The following is a 20527-nucleotide window of genomic DNA, read 5'->3' as shown; positions in this document are numbered from 1 at the left end:
TGCTCTGTCACCCAGGCTGGGTGCAGGGGCACCATCACACCTCACTGCAGCCTCAAACTCTGAGGCTCAAGTGATCCTCTTGCCTCAGCCTCCTGTGTTGCTGGGATTACAGGTGTGAGCCACCACACCTGATGGTTTTGGCTTCTAATATCCATCTCTGTGCCTCTGCTGCCTGTTAGCCCCTGACTTCCAGCTGAACAAATGAATGGATCAATGAGTTTGCAGGAGAGCAACCCTTAGTGCCTCCTTTTATCGTACCTCTCACTGCCACGTGTGACTGCAGAAGCAGTGGGGGCAAAGCCTTTGTTTACATGTATCTGGTACACCTGGGGCAGACATGGAACCTGAGTTCATCCTATCAGTGTTGTCTCCCCAGAATTTGAGTTCCCATCACACAATGCAAAGCACTATGGGAGGAGAGATTTGCCACAGCTGCGGTGCAGCCTTGTCTGTGGTCCAAGGTGTCCAGAGGCCAGGATTCCCTTGGTTCCTGCCTGCTTTTCAAGTCCAGCCTTTGTGGCTTTCACTGACTCCAGGCACCCCAGATATCCTCTTTTAAAAAGGCCTCCTTTTCAACATAGCCAGAGAACAACTGATACCTTGATCCTTAAGTTCAGGGCATGAGTTCATTCTCCCATAGGTAAGAGGTCTTCGTGCTTAGGGCACGATTCGGTGATATCATTTATTCATTTCCTTGCTGTTCCTATATAAACCCTATCTATTTGTCAAGTTCCAGCTCAAATCCTCTCATGACGCCTTGGCTAACACTCTTGTCTGCGAGGACTTTGTGTTGCTATAATCTGTTATACCCCAAGTGGAGCTGAACTGCCGGGCACCGACCCTGTTCTTGTGCTCTGCAGGGCAGGAGAGCTCTCCTGCAAGTGCATGCTCATCGATTCAGTTATTTATTCCACAGTATTTATTATGTGACAGGACTTTAGTAGGTGCTGGTGACAAAATGGGAAATATACACTTTAAACATGTGATGTGTGTTTCCAAAGAGGAAGTAGGGGCACTGCGGGAAAGTGTGGTGGGAAGGTCAACAGTCCTCTGGGACCAGAGGGGCCCATGAGGTACGTGAAATCTCTAAAATGTAGCGGTATGTGCATATTTGAATTTTTCTGAAACAGGTCTTCGTAACTGTCACTGGATTCTCTAAGAGCTCCATGACCCTCTGAAATGTTAAGAACCCAAACTCCAAGTGTACGTGCTTCTCTGTCTTTTCAATTAGTGAAATCTCTTCGAGTTGGGGAACCGGGTCTTACAATTCTCTTCCATTGGCCAGCTGACCTACTTCTACTGGGAAGCGTATAGTAGGTTCTCAATGCATTCTTACCTGTTACTGAGGAACCCTGGGAAATGAAAACTTTGCTTCAAAATGTAGGTCAAGTTTCCCCTTCTCGTCATAGGTTTTTCTAAAACTCAAATTTAATCATCATGTGTGTTGTTCAAAATCACATTCTGTAGAATTGTATTGCCTGAGATAAATTGCCTGGCGGTGAGAAATTAGGATCACTTTTAACTTTTTGATCATAAGTTTAGTCTGAGAGCGGCACTGCCAGTGACAGCTGACCCTCCGTTTGGACGCCAGGCTGCTGTCCACGCATCTTCTGTGACCCTTCCACCATGAGTAGCAGGTAGGTACAAGTGTTTTAATTTCAGTCTTGCCTCGGAAGGTAACCAGCCCTGCTTCTTCTGCCTGCGAGCAAGCCGGTAAGAATACGAAACACCTTTTCTCATTCATAGTGATTGCTCTCAGGCCTCCGGGAGATCTGATTGAAAAACTGAGTCCTTCTGGCCAGACTGGGAATCTGGAAATTAGCTTTTTATAGTTTCGAGAAGCCTTGGAATGAAAGAAGATGTTAGGAGAACAAGTGGCAACCAGGTCAGAATCAATATTTATTGGCTTATTAATGGAGGGGGGATGTTGGGAACAAGTGTCTCTCCACTTGTGTGGGCTGGGGAATAGAAGTGAATGTATGCCAACTGCTGCCTGCTTGTGAATCCCAACTGTTAGGGTCGAATATTCTCATTTTTCTTATATTTACAGTATTTGAAATTTCTCATTTAACATTCCACCTGGTGTACGTATTAGCCAATCAGGTGTTAATATGGGAATTATTACACCTGAAATGATTTCTAGTTTTTATTTCTTCTCTCTCTCTAAACTCTCCCCTTCCCCAGCATGCCTGCCTCCCCTCCCTTCAGCATTTATCTGTGTGGGGGACATGCTGGTAGGATGTTCATCATCAAAGACAGCTCTGTGCTGCAGAAGTCACGGATGGGCTCTCAAATCAGTCTCTCTCTCTCTCTATTAAGGTACCTGGAGACCGAGGGTTCTAATGAGCATAGTTTTCCAGGAAGTGTGAGGAGTGTTGGGAGGGTGGTCTCCCAACCTGTCTCTCTCCTTCGCCTTTCCTTTCAACACCAATGAAAATCCCCCTCATTGCTGCCGATGCTAGAAATTTCTCCCTAAGATGTTGTCCTTTGGAGCAAAGTGTTCTCTTGGGGAGAGAGGGGTGATGTAGGGAACCTCGTAGGAGCCTTGGCACAGCTGATTACTTCATGCAACTCAAACATTAGACATGACTTTTACTGAGCAGCTAGTCTCTGCCTGCCATGGTGCTACATGCTTTATGTTAATCAAAGTGTATCATTCTCTCAGGTTCCCTCATTACATCAATTTCATAATTGGCTCAAAAACTTTTCTGAGGATGATTTAGGTGACAAGTGACATGACCAGAATTTGATGCCAGTCTAACATGGCTTCAAATATAAGGCCTTTCCACTATACAAAATGAAATAAACTGCAAACACTATACATAAGGTACTTAGATAAAAAAATTAGTCCCTTCAAGCATCTATTCTCCTCAGTTTATATTAAGGCAGATCATCAAAAACTGTAACACCTGAATGTTATTGGGGAATTGAAGGGATTCAGTCATTCAATAACATTGAGTGCCTGTTATGTGCCACGAACTTTTCTAGTTGCTGGGAATATAGCAGTCAACAAAACCAAGACTCAAAGTCTCTGCAAAGCTTACATTTTATTTTAAAAATAGTATATTAGAAGTTTACTATTGCTATGGGAAAAATAATCAGGGAAGAGCAATAGAGCAAAGGGGTGGATTGTAATTATAAATTATCAGTAGGAGGCCACGTACCCTTCACTGAGAGAAGGTGACAGTTGAGCAGATAGGTAGGAGCAAGCCATGAACAGAGAGCTCTGGGCAAAGGGAAGGGCTGACACAGGCCTGCAAGCAGCAGCGTGCTGGGCGTGGTCAGCATGGCAGGCAGTGGAGATGGGTGAGGAACGGGGAGGAGATGCTAGAAGATGAGATCAGTGAATTCATGATGAAGGGGGAGATTACTCAGTTGCTGGCAGGCCACAGAGAGGATTTTGGTTTCTCATCTGAGAGAGATGAGACCTCATTGCAGGATTTCAAGCAGAGGAACGACCTCACTTGAGTTACCTTATGGTAGGATCACACTGGTTGCTGTATTGTCTGTAGTCTGCAGAAAGAAAGGATGGAGGCAACCTGTCAGAAGGTGATCGTGGTCACTAAGTTGAGACATGATATTAACTCAGATCAGGGTGATTATGGTGGAGGGGGTGAGAAGTAATTTTATTATTCATACATTTGGAAGATAAAGCCAGTAGGATTTGTTGACCAATTATATGTGGGGGGTGACAGAAAGCGAAGCATCAAGGATAACTCCATGATTTTTGTCTAAATATTTGAAAGGGTAAAGTAGCCCTTACTGAGATGTTGCAGATTTAAGCAGGAACATCAGAGATTTCCCTTTGGATGTGCTAAATATGTGGTTCTGCAAGATATCCAAATATTAATAGGCAACTGAATATTTCAGTCTGGAGTTAAGGGGAGATATCTCAGCTGGTGATAAAAGGTTGGAGTTCATTAGTGTATGCATTTAGTATTTAAAGTAAAGGTATAGATAAGAAGAAATTCAAGGACTTAGCCTTGGAGCACAACAAAAATAAAAGGTTGAAGTAATGGTTGGAAAGATGTGGGAGAAAAAGCAAAGGACAGTGGGCATTAGGAAAACAAGACAGTTTGTGTCATGGAAACTCAGTAAAGACACTGTTCCAAGAATGAGGAGATGGTGCTGAAGGATTAAGTAAGATGAATACAGAGAATTGATGATTGTATTTAATGATGTGAAAGTCTTTGTTGGCCTTGACAAAAGCAGCTTGAGTGGTTGCAGAGGTATAGGTAAAAGCCTAATTTGTGTGAATTTTAAGAGAGAATGAAAGAAGAGACATTGGAGACAGTAAGAATAGACAACTCTTTCAGGGAGTTTTACTGTATAGAGAGCAAAGAAATAGTAGATAGAGAGGAAACTGGGATTTTGGGAGTTTTCTTTATTTTTATGCATGTTTGTGTGCTAATGGCAAAAATCCATGAAAGATGGTAAAAACTGGAAGAAGCAGGTGAGAAACTGGAGAATTGCTAGAGAAATGCCTTTGCATAGGTGAGAAGGGCTGAGATCTGGTAAGAAAATGGAGGGATTGGTCTTAGCTCAGAGCTCTTCGTTCCTCCATGGTATGAGGAAAGAAAGCTGAGTCCATGGGCACCACTGCTGCTTGGTGGCAACATATGGCAGTAAGAACTTGTTGAAGCTGTTACCCAACTAACAGCTTCCATTTTCCACTGGTGTAGGAAAGAAAGTTATCACACGAGAGTGAAGCTAAGGGAGGAAGTGTTAGAGCCTTGGGGTGATAAGAAATAATTGTCTAGAGAAGAAGGGTATCAATAAATTAGGGGCATCTAGAATGACTCTCAGGCAGCAGTCAGGGCCTCCTGAACATCAGTGATCATGAATTTAAAGTGAAAATAGTCAGCAGGTGAGAGATTAAGGCAGGAAAACGTCATAGGGCAATTCCACTCTGCCCCAAACACATTCCAACACTGAAGGTCCCGAAAACCTGAAAGAGGGCTGAAGTGAGGAAGAGGTGGTGGACCAAAGTCAAGATTTGCTCATCTCAACATCATCTCCAGAGCTGGTGCTACACACGCGTGCAGACACACCCTTGTATAAACTTTCGTCATCAAGAGTCCTAAGTTTTTCTTTACCACTATCACCTAGACAACTTGAGTCATTGTGGGAATAACTCAAGCAGCACTCTGATCACCTGGTCACCTTTGGCTCCATATCTGTTTGGAAAAGATTCTAATAATTTTTGTAGGCTTTAGTGAGCAACCATAATTTTTGTGACTTCCTTGTCAGTATCATGGAGTGCTAATAGTGTCAGAGTGAGGCTTCACCCCTTCCATGTTATCCGCATCAACAAGATGTTGTCCTGTGCTGGGGCTGACAGGCTCCAGACAGGTATGCGAGGTGCCTTTGGAAAGCCCCAGGGCACTGTGGCCAGGGTTCACATTGGCCAAGTCATCATGTCCATCCACACCAAACTGCAGAACAAGGAGCATGTGATTGAGGCCTTACGCAGAGCCAAGTTCAAGTTCCCTGGCCGCCAGAAGAAGTGGGGCTTTACCAAGTTTAATGCGGATGAATTTGAAGATATGGTGGCTGAGAAGCGGCTCATCCCTGATGGCTGTGGGGTCAAATACATCCCGAATTGTGGCCCCCTGGACAAGTGGCGGGCCCTGCACTCATGAGGGCTTCCACGGTGCTGTCCCCTCCTTTGTAACCACCAATAAATCCTTTCTGTCCTCTTAAAAAAAAAAAAAAAAACTGGAAGGCCCTTAGCAAAGGTCTGGCCTCATCTTGCCAGTAAGACAACAGAAGCCCAGAGAAGAAAAGTGATTTACATAAAGCCATCTAATTTGGAATAGGAAGGGAGCTGGTACCAAGATTTTTTTCTCCTGCCTATTGCTCCTTCTGGCACATTTCTCAGCTGGTTTCTTGGACTCGAGACAACTGCACAACTTCTCTCAATTGTGAAGTGAAAGTGGTTCTTGTGATGAATTATACAGTGTAACTTTATGCCATACAAATGGACCATACTGATATGAAATTAATTTCATTTGATTGCCAATGCTGTAATAATGAGTGATTTAAATAATGCCACCTTGAAAGAACTAGCCAAAATGTCATATTTCATTACTAATCAGGGAAATAGTGAGAATCTTCACATTGGTAATCGACCCCACCCCTCCTTCCCCTCCTTTCCATGTCATGCCATGTCATAAGGTTACACCCCAAAATTGAGATTTCTACTTCTAACATACCCAGTACCCACTCATGTCAGGTTGGCCATGTGAATCTACACCTTCCATGAGGCTGAGTATTGTTAAATGTGAAATAGTAGGAGAATAGCATACTATCCATTACATAATAACTTTCATTCCCCAATAATAATGATGCCCCTACATGGGAGATGACAACATAAGGGAGAAAATCTTATGGGAACAAGTTATGGAAAACACTTCTGCTTGGTCTCTGGTAATTATGCAGTTCATTTATGTCATCATGGTGAAGGGATTAACATTTTCTGTGATGTGTTTTTTCTTTAGTCCACAGTGTAGCTATTTAATGGCTTTAACAAGTTGGGATTTGTGTGGCCTGAAGCATGGACAAGTGGAGCAATGGATTGTTCCTTGAATGTGATGGCCAATTATCTGACGGGACTTGACTACACCAATGATCACTATGATGGCAACTTGGATTCAAAGTTTCCAGAGGAGCATGGCTTGGAAGTTTGAAGTAAAATGAATGAGCATGATTTTATTGGCTAGTGTAGACATGTGAGACAACAATGATGACTTAGTCTCAAATGAGTGTGATTGTGGCTCTCTGTGGGGGTAGGAGTGCCCACACGGTTTTGTTGCTATAGGATGCATGACAGGGGCATCATTGTGAGAGCACAGCCATACTCCCAGTTTTGTCATGAACCCATAGTTCTTATAGTAAGAAACCTCCAGGGATCCAAAGATATCATAGAGTGTATGTGTGTGCATGTGGTGTGTGTGTGCACATGGGTGTTGGCTGGGAGAGGATAGGGTGGAAGAAAGGCAATCATTTGAACTATAATATATGAAGGAACACAATCCTTAAATTATGGAACAGAAGTTGAAGGATAGTTGTCTTCCCACTCCAAACTTCTGATGGGGTTTTATAAAGTATTTCACAACAGATCTCAGATGTACTTGGAGGACCAGAGCTCCCTGCTTTTCCTTCCTGCCTCATACTATATGTCTAAGAGAAATAATGTTTGTTTTATAAATATATGTTGCTCAAATACTTTTTTGTCCAAATCCTTTCTCCAAACCATGGTATCTTTTCCAACTCTATGTAAAAATCTTTATTTAGCATACATGTCCTGTGCTCACTGTGGTTTCTCAGCAAGTATCTGGAAACAATGATGATGCTTGCTGTACGTGGGATGTCACGCACTCTTAAATTTCCCTAACTCATTCTGTTGTGATGAACTGACTAATAAACCAGGGTTAGTATAGCATTTCACATTGGGCAACATGCATTAGGCAAGGAAAATGGCCTTCAGTTCTAATTTATGCCAAGTAGTGGCTTGGAGTACTCTTAGGGAAGATGATGTGTTCTTTGGGGTCACATGAGACTATATAATATGTTCTGTTACCAGTTAAAGTATCTTCTAAAATTCTCGATTGATTTTAGTAAGAGGACTTGGCAAGGGAGGAAAAGATGATCTTCTTCATGTAAATGGTCATCTTTTTGCCTTGATAAGATATCATAAGTAGAAATAAGAAAGATTACTGATTGGTGTCAACAAAAAGGCTTTATGTGACTTGGAGGCAAAGGGAATCAATAATGTTTTACCTGTTCAGACAGTTACAGGAGCTGTTCACAGGCCTATGTCTTGTGCTACAATGGCTGAAATGGTATTTGTGTATCTTTTCTTGGTAAGGAATTTAACCATGGAATCTCAGGGGAATGACTTTACAAAGAGAATTGAAAGAGTCCTTCACAGATAGCAGTGAGACTGACTAGCATGTCAATTTGAATATAAAGGCATCAATGAATCAAAAGATATTTTTTTAAGCCATTGTTCTAGGTGTTAGGGATACACAAAGATAACTAAGATAGGCTTTCCTGTGCAAGGAGCTTATAGTCTGGAGAGGAAAGCAGGCATTGTGCATATGGTATTTTTATAGTTTCAATACAAGGCAACAAGAAGTGGTGGTCAAAGGTGTAAATGGAAAGCAAAACAAATGATGCACTCACTAAGTTTTAATTGAGTACCTATGGGCACATACAGGACATGGTCCTCTGACTTTCAGAAAGTGCAGTCCAGTTGCAGCAATGACAAGTTACCCTACTGTTACAAGGCAGTAAAGGCCATGCAGTTGGCATAGCAATAACTGCAGTGGGTATTCACAAAGCAAAGACATTCATTCCAGCTGGGTGATCAGAGAAGCCTTTGTCTCTGAGTAAGGACTCGAGTCTACTCATGAAATCTGTCTTGCTCACGGGTCAGGGTGATGGAATAAGGGGCATCTCAAGCGGACCAAGGGAACAGCAGCAGCGAGTTTCTGGAACCAGGAATAGTAACCAGCCAAAACAGATAATGTCCATTATTGCCACAAGAAACCCCCCTGAAATGCTGGCCTGGGTGACTCTGAAAAATTTTGAGTGTAGCTATGTTCCTTGAGTCCTCTGAGAACGAGAGGGCCCAATTCTCTGTTTCCCAGCCAGGGCTTCACAACCCTCAAAGGAGGGTTTGTGCAGAAGAATGAGGAAAAGTAAGGTGACAGAGATTGATGTGGTCAGATTCTAAGAGACTTGAGTGACAGGCTGGAGCTTTTGGCAAAGGGTTTGCCGTCTCCTTGTTTCTGGAGGCCCCTCTAGAGCTGTCCTTCTGCCTGGAAGAACTTATTTTAATTTGGAAAGGTAATGGAACATTGTCGGTCCCAGCCCTGGGGAGCTTGGGAACACATTTGGAACATTCTAACTTGGCCTCATAAGCTGGGTGTTAGGGGGCTTAACCTCTGTGCACCTTCCCATGTTTGCTGCAAAGGGTCTGAGCTGCCAGCTGTGCCAACAACCCTCACCCAGTTTCCTTAGGACCCAGGGATCACCTTTAGATTGTTGTGGGCCACACAGGGCACCCAGGGAAGGAGTGAACATTTGAGCTAGCCCAGGGTTTTGTTAGAATCAGCCAGGTAGTGGGCATGGCATCTTATCTTAGTTCCACTATCTCCTCTTTCTTCATCTCCGGTCTCCCTTCCCAAGCCCTTCCTCTGCCTCCGCCACTGTCTCCCATAACGGCACACACACAATCACACGAACACCCACCCCGCTCTCCAATACAATGAATGTTGCTGTCAGTTCAAATAAGAGCACCCGCTGGATAGAATGGCAATATTTTCAGTCCTGGCAAACACGATCATAAGTTCAGTTTATTAATATTGCAACAGTTGCACTAAATGAGATCACTTGGCTAACAAAACATTTATCAACAAAACGCTGCCACCTACTGAAGTTTTGCAAACAGCCCAGATGATTGGATAAGATCACAAATTCACTTTGTCACAAGCTTATGGTCTTTTCTGAAATCGTTCTGAAACGAGAATGATAACCAGCCAAAGCAGACAAGACATCCCTTTCATGCAGTCTGCGCAGAAGGTGTCAGGGTGGATCCTGCAGAGTGGCATCCGAACGGAGAAGGAGGGCTGGGGGCTCCTGATGTTGAGCTTATCCTGAAATTTCCTAGCAGTGCTCAGGGAATGCTCCCAGCTGACTGCTGGAGGGGGCCATGTCTATTGGGAACACATTATTTACAAACGGATTTGCAACACTGGTGTTCAATCTGCAGTGAAGGCCCATAAATGCAACGAGGTTTTTATTTTTGTTCTCTAGAAAGTAAATATATTTGGCACCAAAAAAAAAATCCCATGAAACTTCTGATGATAATAATAGCTATTTTTCTATGTGAACATATAGCTGTGAAAATACACTTTCATTCAAAGACTCCTTAAACTGTGGAAACCACTTTAGAAAGGGATAATTAAGTTGTATTTTGTTTATAAAGTTCAGACTACTTTAGTAAGTAATGTGAGAACGAATTTGTAATGCCAAGAAGGAGTATGGGGAAAAAAGAGAACGCAACAATGATGATTTATGTGCGATTTTTCTTCCAAAGCTAACAGTCACTCTTCTTCAAAATATCTTAGGACATAATTTTGAAATGTTGAATGACGAAACAGGGCTCTAAATACCACTGCTCCCCTCCTCCAGCTCAATTCTACAGCAAGCTAGGGTTGGTTTTGAAAGGAAGAAAACGTGGCAATCCTATAGACCGGTGTCTACTTCTCACTGCATTTCACCTCTGTGCGGAAATATTATTTTCCCCCGTGTACAGTGAGGTTCTCCAAGGGAGGGCCTTGGCTCCCAGGGTCTAGGACAGTGCCATGGATATAGCAGAGACTGATGAAAGGAGACAGCTGAGAAGTTAGTAGGTCTGAGATCTATTTAGCAAGCCAGGCCAATTTCAATAAGTTCTAGATCCCTAGTATTAATGAGTTTTTAAAGATTGATTTTTTTTTTCTTTTCATTTTCTGGAAATTCCCACATCTCTCTGACAGCTCTGGTTGAGTGACTTTTGGTGGGTGAATGAGGCCTTTCTCAATGTAAGAGCAGAGAGGTGGAGAGGCAGGACCTGCCCCCTGGGCACATTTCTGATTAGGGTAAGAAAACTCCCAGCCTGGGCTTCTCCTACGCAGGTCCATGTCTCTGCTCTGTCATTTCTCTAAAGTCTCACCAATGTGAGCCCAAAAGAGAGGAAATGGCAGGGTAATAATGAGAGAAGGGAAACCGGCCCAATATTTGGCTTAGGGTCAACTAAATATATAATAAAAACAAATGATAGTATTTATTAAGCATCAAGTATATGCCAAACACTGTTCAAGGCATTTTAGCTACATTAATTCTATTTCATGTAACAGTCTCTCAAGGTAAGAGTTGCTGTACCCATTTTATAGACGTAGACACTAAGACCCAGAAAGATTAAATGACTTGGCCAAGTTTACCCAGATGAACGTGGCAGAGCAAACCCACATCTGAGTGTGTGTCTTCTGATTTGAAAGAACCTGCTATTTTTTATGATACCAGTTTGGGCACAGTCGGCATATTTTTCTCTTTTCTTGTCCAGAGAGGGTTAAGTAGAGAGAGGAGTAGAGGAAGTTCCTCTCTCTTCTACCCAGGGAAGTTGCACTTCTCTTGCACATGGGAGAACAGAGTTCACAGTGTGCTAGTAAATGAGATCATGGGTAGGAAGCCCTTGGACCTCCTTAGAAGTAAGTGACTATAAAAAATCCAAGCCATTTGTATTACTCTTGTAGGTGATGTGATTTCAAATGGACAGAGAGCACAGTTTGTCTTCTGTTCAAATTGGCATCCCTTCATGCCATTCTGGGAATTAGTTCAGAACTGACTACAGGAAACATAAATCACCTTTGATACCCAGTACTATTTCCTAGCAGGCCCATATTTTCCCAGGAGGTTCTTTCTCTGTAGTAGATAAAAGTTTGCCTTCATTTTGTGTGATCTCATTTCATTTTCCTCTTCAGTAGATACCAGCCTATGTCCATCATTCTGGGCAAAGAAGGATGCTGTCCCGGGCACTTGAATTCAAGGTGGTCCTACTGGAACCTCACTTTTTCCACTGAATACTTCCATCACTCCTATTGTTATCAGGGGAATAATTCCCTTTCTCATTGAAAGGAAAAGCACATTCTGAATATGTAACAATAACCTGCATGCAGCTCTCTGATTATAAATATCAAGTGTTCTAACAGCCCCATCAGTGTAGTGATCAAAGGCATGAAGGACTCGCTGCTGCAGCAGCAGGTGACCCCGCACGATCGGGATGAAGGGAAATGCTGAGTAGACACAGTGTCCCAGGAAATTCACATTAAAGATTTTGTTCTGATGTATTTTCAGTTGTGCCTTTTAAAAGGATTTCACTAAAAGCTAACAAGGCGGTTGATTTTGCATCGAATGCTACCTGATCATTAAAAATAAACTTGAGATTTACTGATCGGTAATTATTTTTATTTTTAACCACTCATAAAGCCAGTAAGTGTTAGTTATAATAATCCCTTTCACCTCTGGAGAAAATAAGTTAATAAAAGCGTTTCCATTGATGACGTCCTTCAGAAAGATGTTATGCTATGAGCCTGGGAGAGATGTGGGGCACAGAGAAAAATTCTGGAAGATTGGGTGGCCAGGTACTTCATGCAGGACATGTGTTTGGGAAATAAATTCCTTTTTCTTTCTGAGAGTAGATAATATGTTCTAAGAACTGTGTAGTCCTGTGAACATCACAGAGTTTACCTGCATAAACTGAAATGGTGCAGCCTGCTACACCTAACTTATGTGGTACAGCCCCCTGCTCGCTGGCCACAAGCCTGCACAGCCTGTCACTGTCCTGAATGCTGCAGGCAACGGTAACACAATGGGAAGAATTCGTGTACCTAAACAGATCTAAACGTGTACAAGCACAGTAAAAATGTGGTGTAAAAGATGAAAGTGGCACACCTGGACAGGGCACTCCCCGTGAACGGAGCTTGCAGGACTCGTTGCTCTGGGTGAGTCGGCGAGTGAGTTGGCGAGTAAGCGGTGAGTGAACGTGAAGTCCTAGCTTGGACATTGCTGCGCACTACCGTAGCCTTTATAGATGCTCTACGCTTAGGCTGCACTAAACTTGTAAGAATATATTTCTCTTTCTTCCATAATACATTGACCTTAGCTTACTGTAACTTTTTAACTTTGTAAACTTTTTAATTGTTTTAAACTTTTTGACTCTTTTGTAATAGCATTTAGCTTAAAACACAAAGACATTGTACAGCTGTACAAAAATATTTTCTTTCTTTATATTCTTATTCTATAAGGTTTTTTTAGTTTTAAACTTCTTAATTTGTTTTACTTTTTAAACTTTTTTGTTACTAAGACACAAAAACACACATTAGCCAAGTGTGCACACAGTCAGGATCATCAATGTCACTGTCTTCCACCCCTATACCTTGTCCCCCTGGATGGTCTTCAGGGGTAAAAACAGGCATGGAGCTGTCACCTGCGATCTAACAGTACCTTCTGCTGGAATACCTCCTGACAGGCCTGGCTGAGGCTGTCTCACAAGTAATTATTTTTTAATAAGTAGAAGGATTATACTCTAAAATAACGATAAAAAGTATAGTATGAAAAATACATAAACTGTTCACATGGTTTTTCTTATTATCAAGTATGATATACTACACATAATTGTAGGTACTATATTTTTATGGGACTGGTGGCACAGTAGGTTCGTTTACACCAGCATCAACGCGATCATGTTTGCTACACCATCACTAGGCGACAGGATCTTTTCAGCGCCATTACAATCTTATGGGACTACCATATAGGGTGTATATGTGGCCCGTCCTTGACTAAAACATCATTGTGCAGTGCATGAGTTTATTACTGTTGTTACTAAGTTAGATACCAACTATTACAACATAAACATTTTTACACCTAAAAATTTTAATTGGTTACTTTTGAAAAATGCTATTTCATTTCTTCTGAGTGAAAATTCATTAAATCTATTTCCTGGCGAGTGAAGAAAACCATCAGGTTCTGTGCTGGCCATTCACCTGTTTCTTCTTGGGTCCTTTCCTTGTCTTTCCCTGTTTTTCCCTGGATTGCAGGGAATGCTGTTCCCCAGGGTTCCTACCTTCTAGTTGCTGGGGAGGTTCCACCAATGGGTGGTGCTGGCAGCAAATTGGCGGGCGGGATCTGAGGGGAAGCCAGGAGTTCCCTCCCTCTTTCTCCGCTTTGGGTGGCACTTCCAGCAGCGGCTCTGCCTCCGTGGAGGTGTGACTCACGCTGCACAGCCCTCCTTCTGTGGGCACCTCCTCCTTAGGCCTCATGGCTCTAGGAGTGGCAGCAGCTCCCTCCAGTTATACGTGTCTGAGCTGCTGCACTGACCCTTGTCTGACGTTTCAGTTCATCCATCCTCCATGTCACTCATTCCCTACATTAAATCCCCTGCATTTGACATACCTGGAATGCTTTCTGTTTCTCTGGTTAGACACTCACCCAGTGTCCTGTTGGATTAATACCCAATTCACATGTGTTTCACATCTTAGTGTCACCTAATTTACTGCGATCTGTCCTTACACCTAACATGGTTTGTGGTGGTGGCTGCTGTTGCCCGTATGGTTATTATTCCTCATTCCATTACAGAGTCCCCTTATTTTCCTGCAGAAATGTGTTTTTTGGGTAGAAGAAACATCCAGAGATGTTCTTATTTTAAAAATCATTATCCAAAATGTTGCCAGTTTTTGAACTCTGAAGCTCTTCAAAGATTCCTGACTCCCTGTCTTCCAAACTAAGGTCCACAAAAGGTTATGTGCAAATTCTTTTGTTTTCCTCTCTTTGTCGATATATTTCCTCATCAAGTGCAAGGTGTGCGCTCAACCCAGAGTACATTTTATTTCTCTCAGACAAACTAAAACCTGTGGAGCCCTTGTTGGCCAGGTATAGCAGAGAATATTCAGAAATAAAAGGAGAGCAAAGATTTGCATGTACACTTTTAACTTGCCCACTAAAAGGTAAAGCTTTCCAAATAGCCAGACCAGAGAAAGCCTGTGAATGAGTCATGCTGCTAAAGACAGGGTCCTTTAACTGATAATGAAATTAGTCCAGGGAAGAGGATAAGTAATATTTGTCAGTTGGGGATCATGTGGAACCATAAACTAACAGCTGTAGTGACCAGTATATCAACAGAATATCCATACTGATGTGAAAAATATCCATAAAATGGTGAATGGTATATTGGTATATATTGTAGTTTATAAAAGCTATAAGTAAATATAAATTCTAAAGCTGTGTGCATGATCCTTATTGCTTTTGCACTCTAGCATCAGCCACAGCACGATGTTTTGGGGGGAGGTTTAGGTCTCCAACATAGCGTATCCTTATACCTAGGACAGGTGCTCTCAGGGAGTGCTCCTGGGGTTCAGCTTAGGGTACCCCGAGGCTAGGTGAGTAAAAGGATCTGCATCAGGCCATCTTCAGACCCAGCAGGGGGAGCCAGCATGTATTCTCCAACTCCGAGGTGTGGTTTTATGGGCGTGGGCTTTGGAGCCCGACAGACTGGATTTGAAACACTGCTCTCCCCGTAGCTGTAGATGCTATTGTGGACAAGTTACTTCACCTCCCTAAGTTTCACTTTCTTCCTCTGAAAAATGAAATTCTTAATTAAACCATGACATTGGTGAAATATTAAATCAGATAATACATCAAAAATGTTCAGCACTGTTCCCAGCTCAAAATTAGTATTCAACAGATGAGTTTAGGGGTCTGAAGAGCTGGACCCTATTCCAGGGCAATGCTGGAGCCACCCCTTCTGGCTGGTTCCTACAGATTCTAAATTCTCCTTTTCTTTGTGTTTCTTTAGGCCAAAGACACTTTCCATATTTTGCATTTGATGCATAGGACCGGCCCTGATTATCTCAAAGTTTTCCTCGAACGGAAGGTGCAAACCAAGGACTCTCACTGCATCTGATACAAAGCTCCCAGTAGGAGCACGTTCTGAGACAGTTATGTCTCTCTAGGAAGGGTCCTGGTTTGAAATCCCTGTGCTGGACTTAATGTTTCTGTCCAATATACGAAAACTAAATTACATCATTCTTTCTTTAACTCTACTGCCAATTTTAGGGTACATGTGCTATTTATTCTACTTATTATCTGTTAAAGTAATTAAGCATTTCTGGCAACTGGGATGGTCACTGTGAACTTAATGACCAGAGTAGAAGTTAGCACAGCTGGTAACCATCCTACAAGCCTGGTAGGATGGTTCCTTCTCTTACTTTTGTCTGTAGCTCAGTACTGAGTCCCGTGGACTGCTTCTGAGGGTGTGGGGTTTACAAGAAAGTTCGTTCTGTGACTTTTAGTGACCAGGGAGACAATAAACAGGAATATGACCCTTAATACTCAACACTTCATTATATTTGCATGCAGACAGGATAAACTCTCTAGAAGTTGAGAACAAGCTGTTCCTAATAGTCTGACACCGGAGCCAGGGGAACTCAGGGCTGGGGTGGGAGAGCGGGTAACCGAGCCCCTGGGATGGAGCTCAGTGGCTGTCCTTTTTACGGGGGTCCTAAGCACTAGTCCTGTGAGTGGGGAGATGAAAGGAGACCACACTTCAGTTTTATTTTCTTTTTCTTTGATTGCTTGGCTCTTTTGAAGCAGAATATTTTCCCTAAAAGCATTTTCTCGTCTTTGCCTATCAGTTTCTCTTTCCTTCACCTGGTTTTATAATTCCACCTTCCAATTCTTTTTATCTCTCTCTATCACTTCATCTTTCCCCAGTAGCCTTTCATTGGCCTGAACAGTCCCTTCCCTTACAGCCTGAGCAGTCGCCGCAGCCCTCCCTGACCTGGGCGTTCAGGGTCCAGCATAATTGAGGGCCTTTCCTTCTGCTACTGTTGAGCACTCACACCGAGCTCGCTCCCCTAATGTCACTCCATTAGACCACGCCAGGCCCTTCACACAAGGGAAGATGCACTTTGCTGGAACTTCCGCTGTCTCGCAATCCCACTAATAGCCTTTTACTGTAGGGAGACCATCTACAGCAGCATCTAAAAGCACCCATCTATCCGATGCCTCCTAAGGAAGAGGCAAATAGGGAAGCTAAGAGAAAGATAAACGTTTTGGTCTCCCACTATAATTGCAGTTAAGTAAAGCAATTGGTCGTGTGCGGAGGCCGTGGGCTTTCTACCTTCAACCACGCATTTCCACCCCCTGGTCTAGTAACTACAGCGGACACTGGAAACAAGTGCAAAGTGGAGCACATCCTATTTTCCTGACATTTGTGACACTGAAGATATAGAACATTCATCATCGATATCATTAATAAAATCTAGCATTTAAACATTTCTTTAAAAAATATCAGACCAGAGCCAAGCAGTGTCTGAATGTATTTGTCACAGGTCTATTCTATGCAGCAGGGCTGATGTGACAATGAAATGAGTTTTTGTCTCAAAAGAAAATGTATTTTCTTTAATTTTCTACAATTAATCTCATCTTCTGCTTGGAGCCCCATTCTTCTGTGGATGGAGAAAAACCTGACCATGAAAGACAGATCAATTTTGTTGCTGTGAAAAGGTCTTTGGGGTGAATTTAGTTTCTCTTAGATAAATGCTTCAGTTCTTATGGCTTTTCTCCCTTTTCCTTCTCCTTGCCAGGATGGTATCTGGGTATGGGGAGAAGACTACCTGTCCTCAGATCACAGTGTCCTCCCCCGGTCCTCCTTGGCCACAGGAGCAGTGTCCTTCTGACCTTGCCACAGAGTAGGGTCCACGTGAGCATCTCCACTGGGGAAAACAAACCCTTTCTTCAGCGTGACTGACACCCTTGACCTTGGCATTGGTCGTCTCTCCTCTAAATCTCAGCCGCATCTTCCATTCAGTTCCTGGGTTAGCTAATCTCCCTGCAGCACCTGTTACACCATCCGCAGGCTTCATCCTGGCAGGTCCACTGCACCTCAACTCTGTGGCCTTACTCTTCTTCTACTAGGAACTCCCAGAGATTTCCCTAAAATTGGCAGTAGAGTTAAAGAAGGAATGATGATGGAAGTATTAGAGAGACACATTAAGTCCAGAACATGTATTTCAGACCAGGAATGCTTCCTAGAGAAATATAAATGTCTTAGAGTGTGCCCATTTGTAGCTTCATATTGGCATCTTCGTATCAGAGCATCGAAAGTCTTTAGTTTGCACCCCAAGTCCTAGGGAAACTTTGGGATTATCCAGGCCTGTCCTGTGCATCCACTGCAAAACATGGAAAGTGTCTTTGGGCTGAAGAGATACAGGGGCATTATCTGCAGTCCTTTCCATGACAAGATTCTTCCTTTAGTCTGGTTGACCAACTGTGTGGTTGGTGCCATGTTGGACATGGTGCTTATTTAGGGATACTTAGTGTTTTCAGTCTGCACCAGAGGGAGTGGTAGCATGGCCACAGCTCTGGGACTCTCCCCCTCCCACCTCTGCCCCACCCTCCACTCATCCAGCCAAAGAAACTGGATGCTGGTCTTTGGCCTCTTCTCCAGATCTTCCTCTTTTCTCCTTTTTCCACATCCAAGACTAGGAAAGCTCTTCACTTCTTTCCAGGCTGGAGGAAAATTTCCCTGGATCAAGCTCTATAAACCAAGTGAGTTAGGCATCCTCTTCAAATGCATAAAAGAGACTTTGGAACCTAGAAATCATTTCTCTCATAATAAACCCTAGATTCCAAGACAATTATTTCATTTTATACTTAAAAGAAAAAGGTAGTTAAAACAAAAGCTGAGCAATATCTGCCTTGCTCTTGCTGAAGTTACCCATTCCTGGAGTCCACCTCTTTCCTGAAGCTTGGAAGGATAGCAGAGGAATGCCTAGGGAACCTCAGGGCTGTGAGATTCTTAACGGAAATGAAGAATGCACTGGTTTATTCACATCCTAAATGTCAGAAACAAAGCTTCAAAACTTTTAGAAGAAAATAAAAAGAATATCTTTTTATGACATTGGGATAGGAAAGATTTCTTAAATAAGAAACCCAAAACCATACCAAAAATAAACCTTGAGGATACAAAAAGGTTGAGGAGGGAGACATAGGAAGGGTGGCTGCTTTCTTACTCCAAGTCAACTACAGGGACCACTTGGATAGTCTGACAGGTTACCCTTGTAATTTGGCAGGAACACAAGGGGCTGGTGTTTGAATTACATCTGAGAACCTGAAAGATTTAAAAATATTCTGGTGAGAGTGAAGAGAGGTGGCTGCATTGGGAACAAACCATGGTTTCCTCAAAGGTGAGTTAAGGTTTGTTTTTGTTGTTGTTGTTTACATGGTTGCTTTGTAAATTATTTTACCTGTGGGTCAATTAGATCTGCTAGCCCAGCTAGAGCTTAAAGGGGACTATGTCCAGAAAGGACCCCTAGACAGCAATGATCCTCAACAAAGAAAGCCTGTGTGAGTGCCCCAAGTCAGGGGGTTGGAGTCTTCAGGTGTCACTGTGCATCAAAGGAATTGCAGCCAGAGGTTTGCCATGGAGCTCTCAGAGGAATCCACCAAAGTGCCCCATGTGTTAAAAACTCATGCTGGGAATATACGACATCACATCTGTGCTGATCAAATAACACTTCCCTTGTTTCTAGTGTTTACTCTGTGCCCCTAGCCCCACCCCTCAACAGGGAAGGTATCAGAAACTGAGGCTAGGGACCTGAGCTTGGGTGCATAAGAAGAGACAAGGGTGGGAAAGAAATGCTTAATTGCATAATGACCCTTTTCGTCCAAGGTGAACTTCCTAGCCTAAATAGCTAAAGTAGCAGGGAATCTCCAATACAAAGACAAACAAATAAGAATTAACAACCACCAAAAGTAGAAGCATTAAATACAAAATATAGACAAACTGAAGAAGTAAAAGAAAAGCCTCATGCAAAGAAACACAGGTGCTAGCAATTGCGTTGGGTGCACATGTGTTAAGAATGAGGAGATATACATGGGCATGGAGACAGAGCATGCCCCTGACTTTTACAATAAATTAATATCCACAGAAAGATGTGAAAAGAAATCACTTTCACTTGCTTAAAGAAAACAAGTAGAGGATTTGGAAATAGAAAAAAATCACAAATAAAGAATAAACTAGTATAAAGATTACATTGAAGAATCCTCTCAGAAAATAATGGAAAAGCACAAAGAGTTTGGGAAGCATGGGACAAAAGTTGAGGATAAGGGATAGATCCCAGAGTTTTCATATCCATCTCTTCCAGAAGAAGAGAAGAGAGATGACTGGGGAGAGAAATCACTCAGTAAATAACAGAAGACAATATTATTGCTGAGAAAGAACTGAGTTCTTGAACCACAATGTTAAAGTGCTAACACAGATAATGTTACAAACAGTTGGACATAAAGCTTTCCTAACAGATGTTCTTAAACAGAGTTCTTAAACATGTAGAATACTGTAAGTGACAAAGTGAAATTCCAAGTTAGTAAGGAAAGATATTCAAACATTTTATTGTCACAATTAGCCATCAACTTAGAAAATAATAAAGCAGACCTCTACTTCACATCATACTTCAAAATAAATCTTAATGAAAACCAAAATATCTATAAAAATATGAGATTTAAAATATAGGAATCTTGTTTCTCATTTATGTTCAATTGATTTTGACCAGGGTACTCATACAATTCTATGGGGGAAGCATAATCTTTTTAACAGATGGTGCTGGGACAACTGGATATCTACATACACAGAACGAATTTGGACCCCACTTCACAGCATCTACAAAAATTAACTTAAAATGGATCAAAGTCCTAAAGGTAAGAGCTAAAACTACAAAACTCTTGGAGGAGAATATAGGCGTAAATCTTTGTGACTTCAGATTTGGTGATTATTTTTTAGATGTGACACCAAAAGCGCAAGTGACAAAACCAAACCAAACCAAAAAAAAAAAAAAAAAAAAACCCAGATATATTGGGCTCTATCAAAATTAAAAGGTTTTATCCATCATAGAGTACAATGCAGAAAGTGAAAAGACAACCC

General features: G+C 42.3%; 1 protein-coding gene across 1 annotated transcript; it reads left to right on the top strand.

The window, feature by feature from the left end:
* Nucleotides 1–5272: 5272 nt before the first annotated feature.
* Nucleotides 5273–5697, top strand: LOC123633403 (60S ribosomal protein L10-like). Its single transcript, XM_045544624.1, has one exon. It carries the CDS (start codon nt 5316–5318, stop codon nt 5640–5642), a length of 327 nt encoding a protein of 108 aa, XP_045400580.1. The 5' UTR covers nt 5273–5315; the 3' UTR covers nt 5643–5697.
* The last annotated feature ends 14830 nt before the right edge of the window (nt 5698–20527 follow it).

Source organism: Lemur catta, chromosome 2 (assembly GCF_020740605.2).
Source record: "Lemur catta isolate mLemCat1 chromosome 2, mLemCat1.pri, whole genome shotgun sequence".
NCBI lineage: Eukaryota > Metazoa > Chordata > Mammalia > Primates > Lemuridae > Lemur > Lemur catta.
This window is presented reverse-complemented; position numbering and strand designations above follow the sequence as displayed.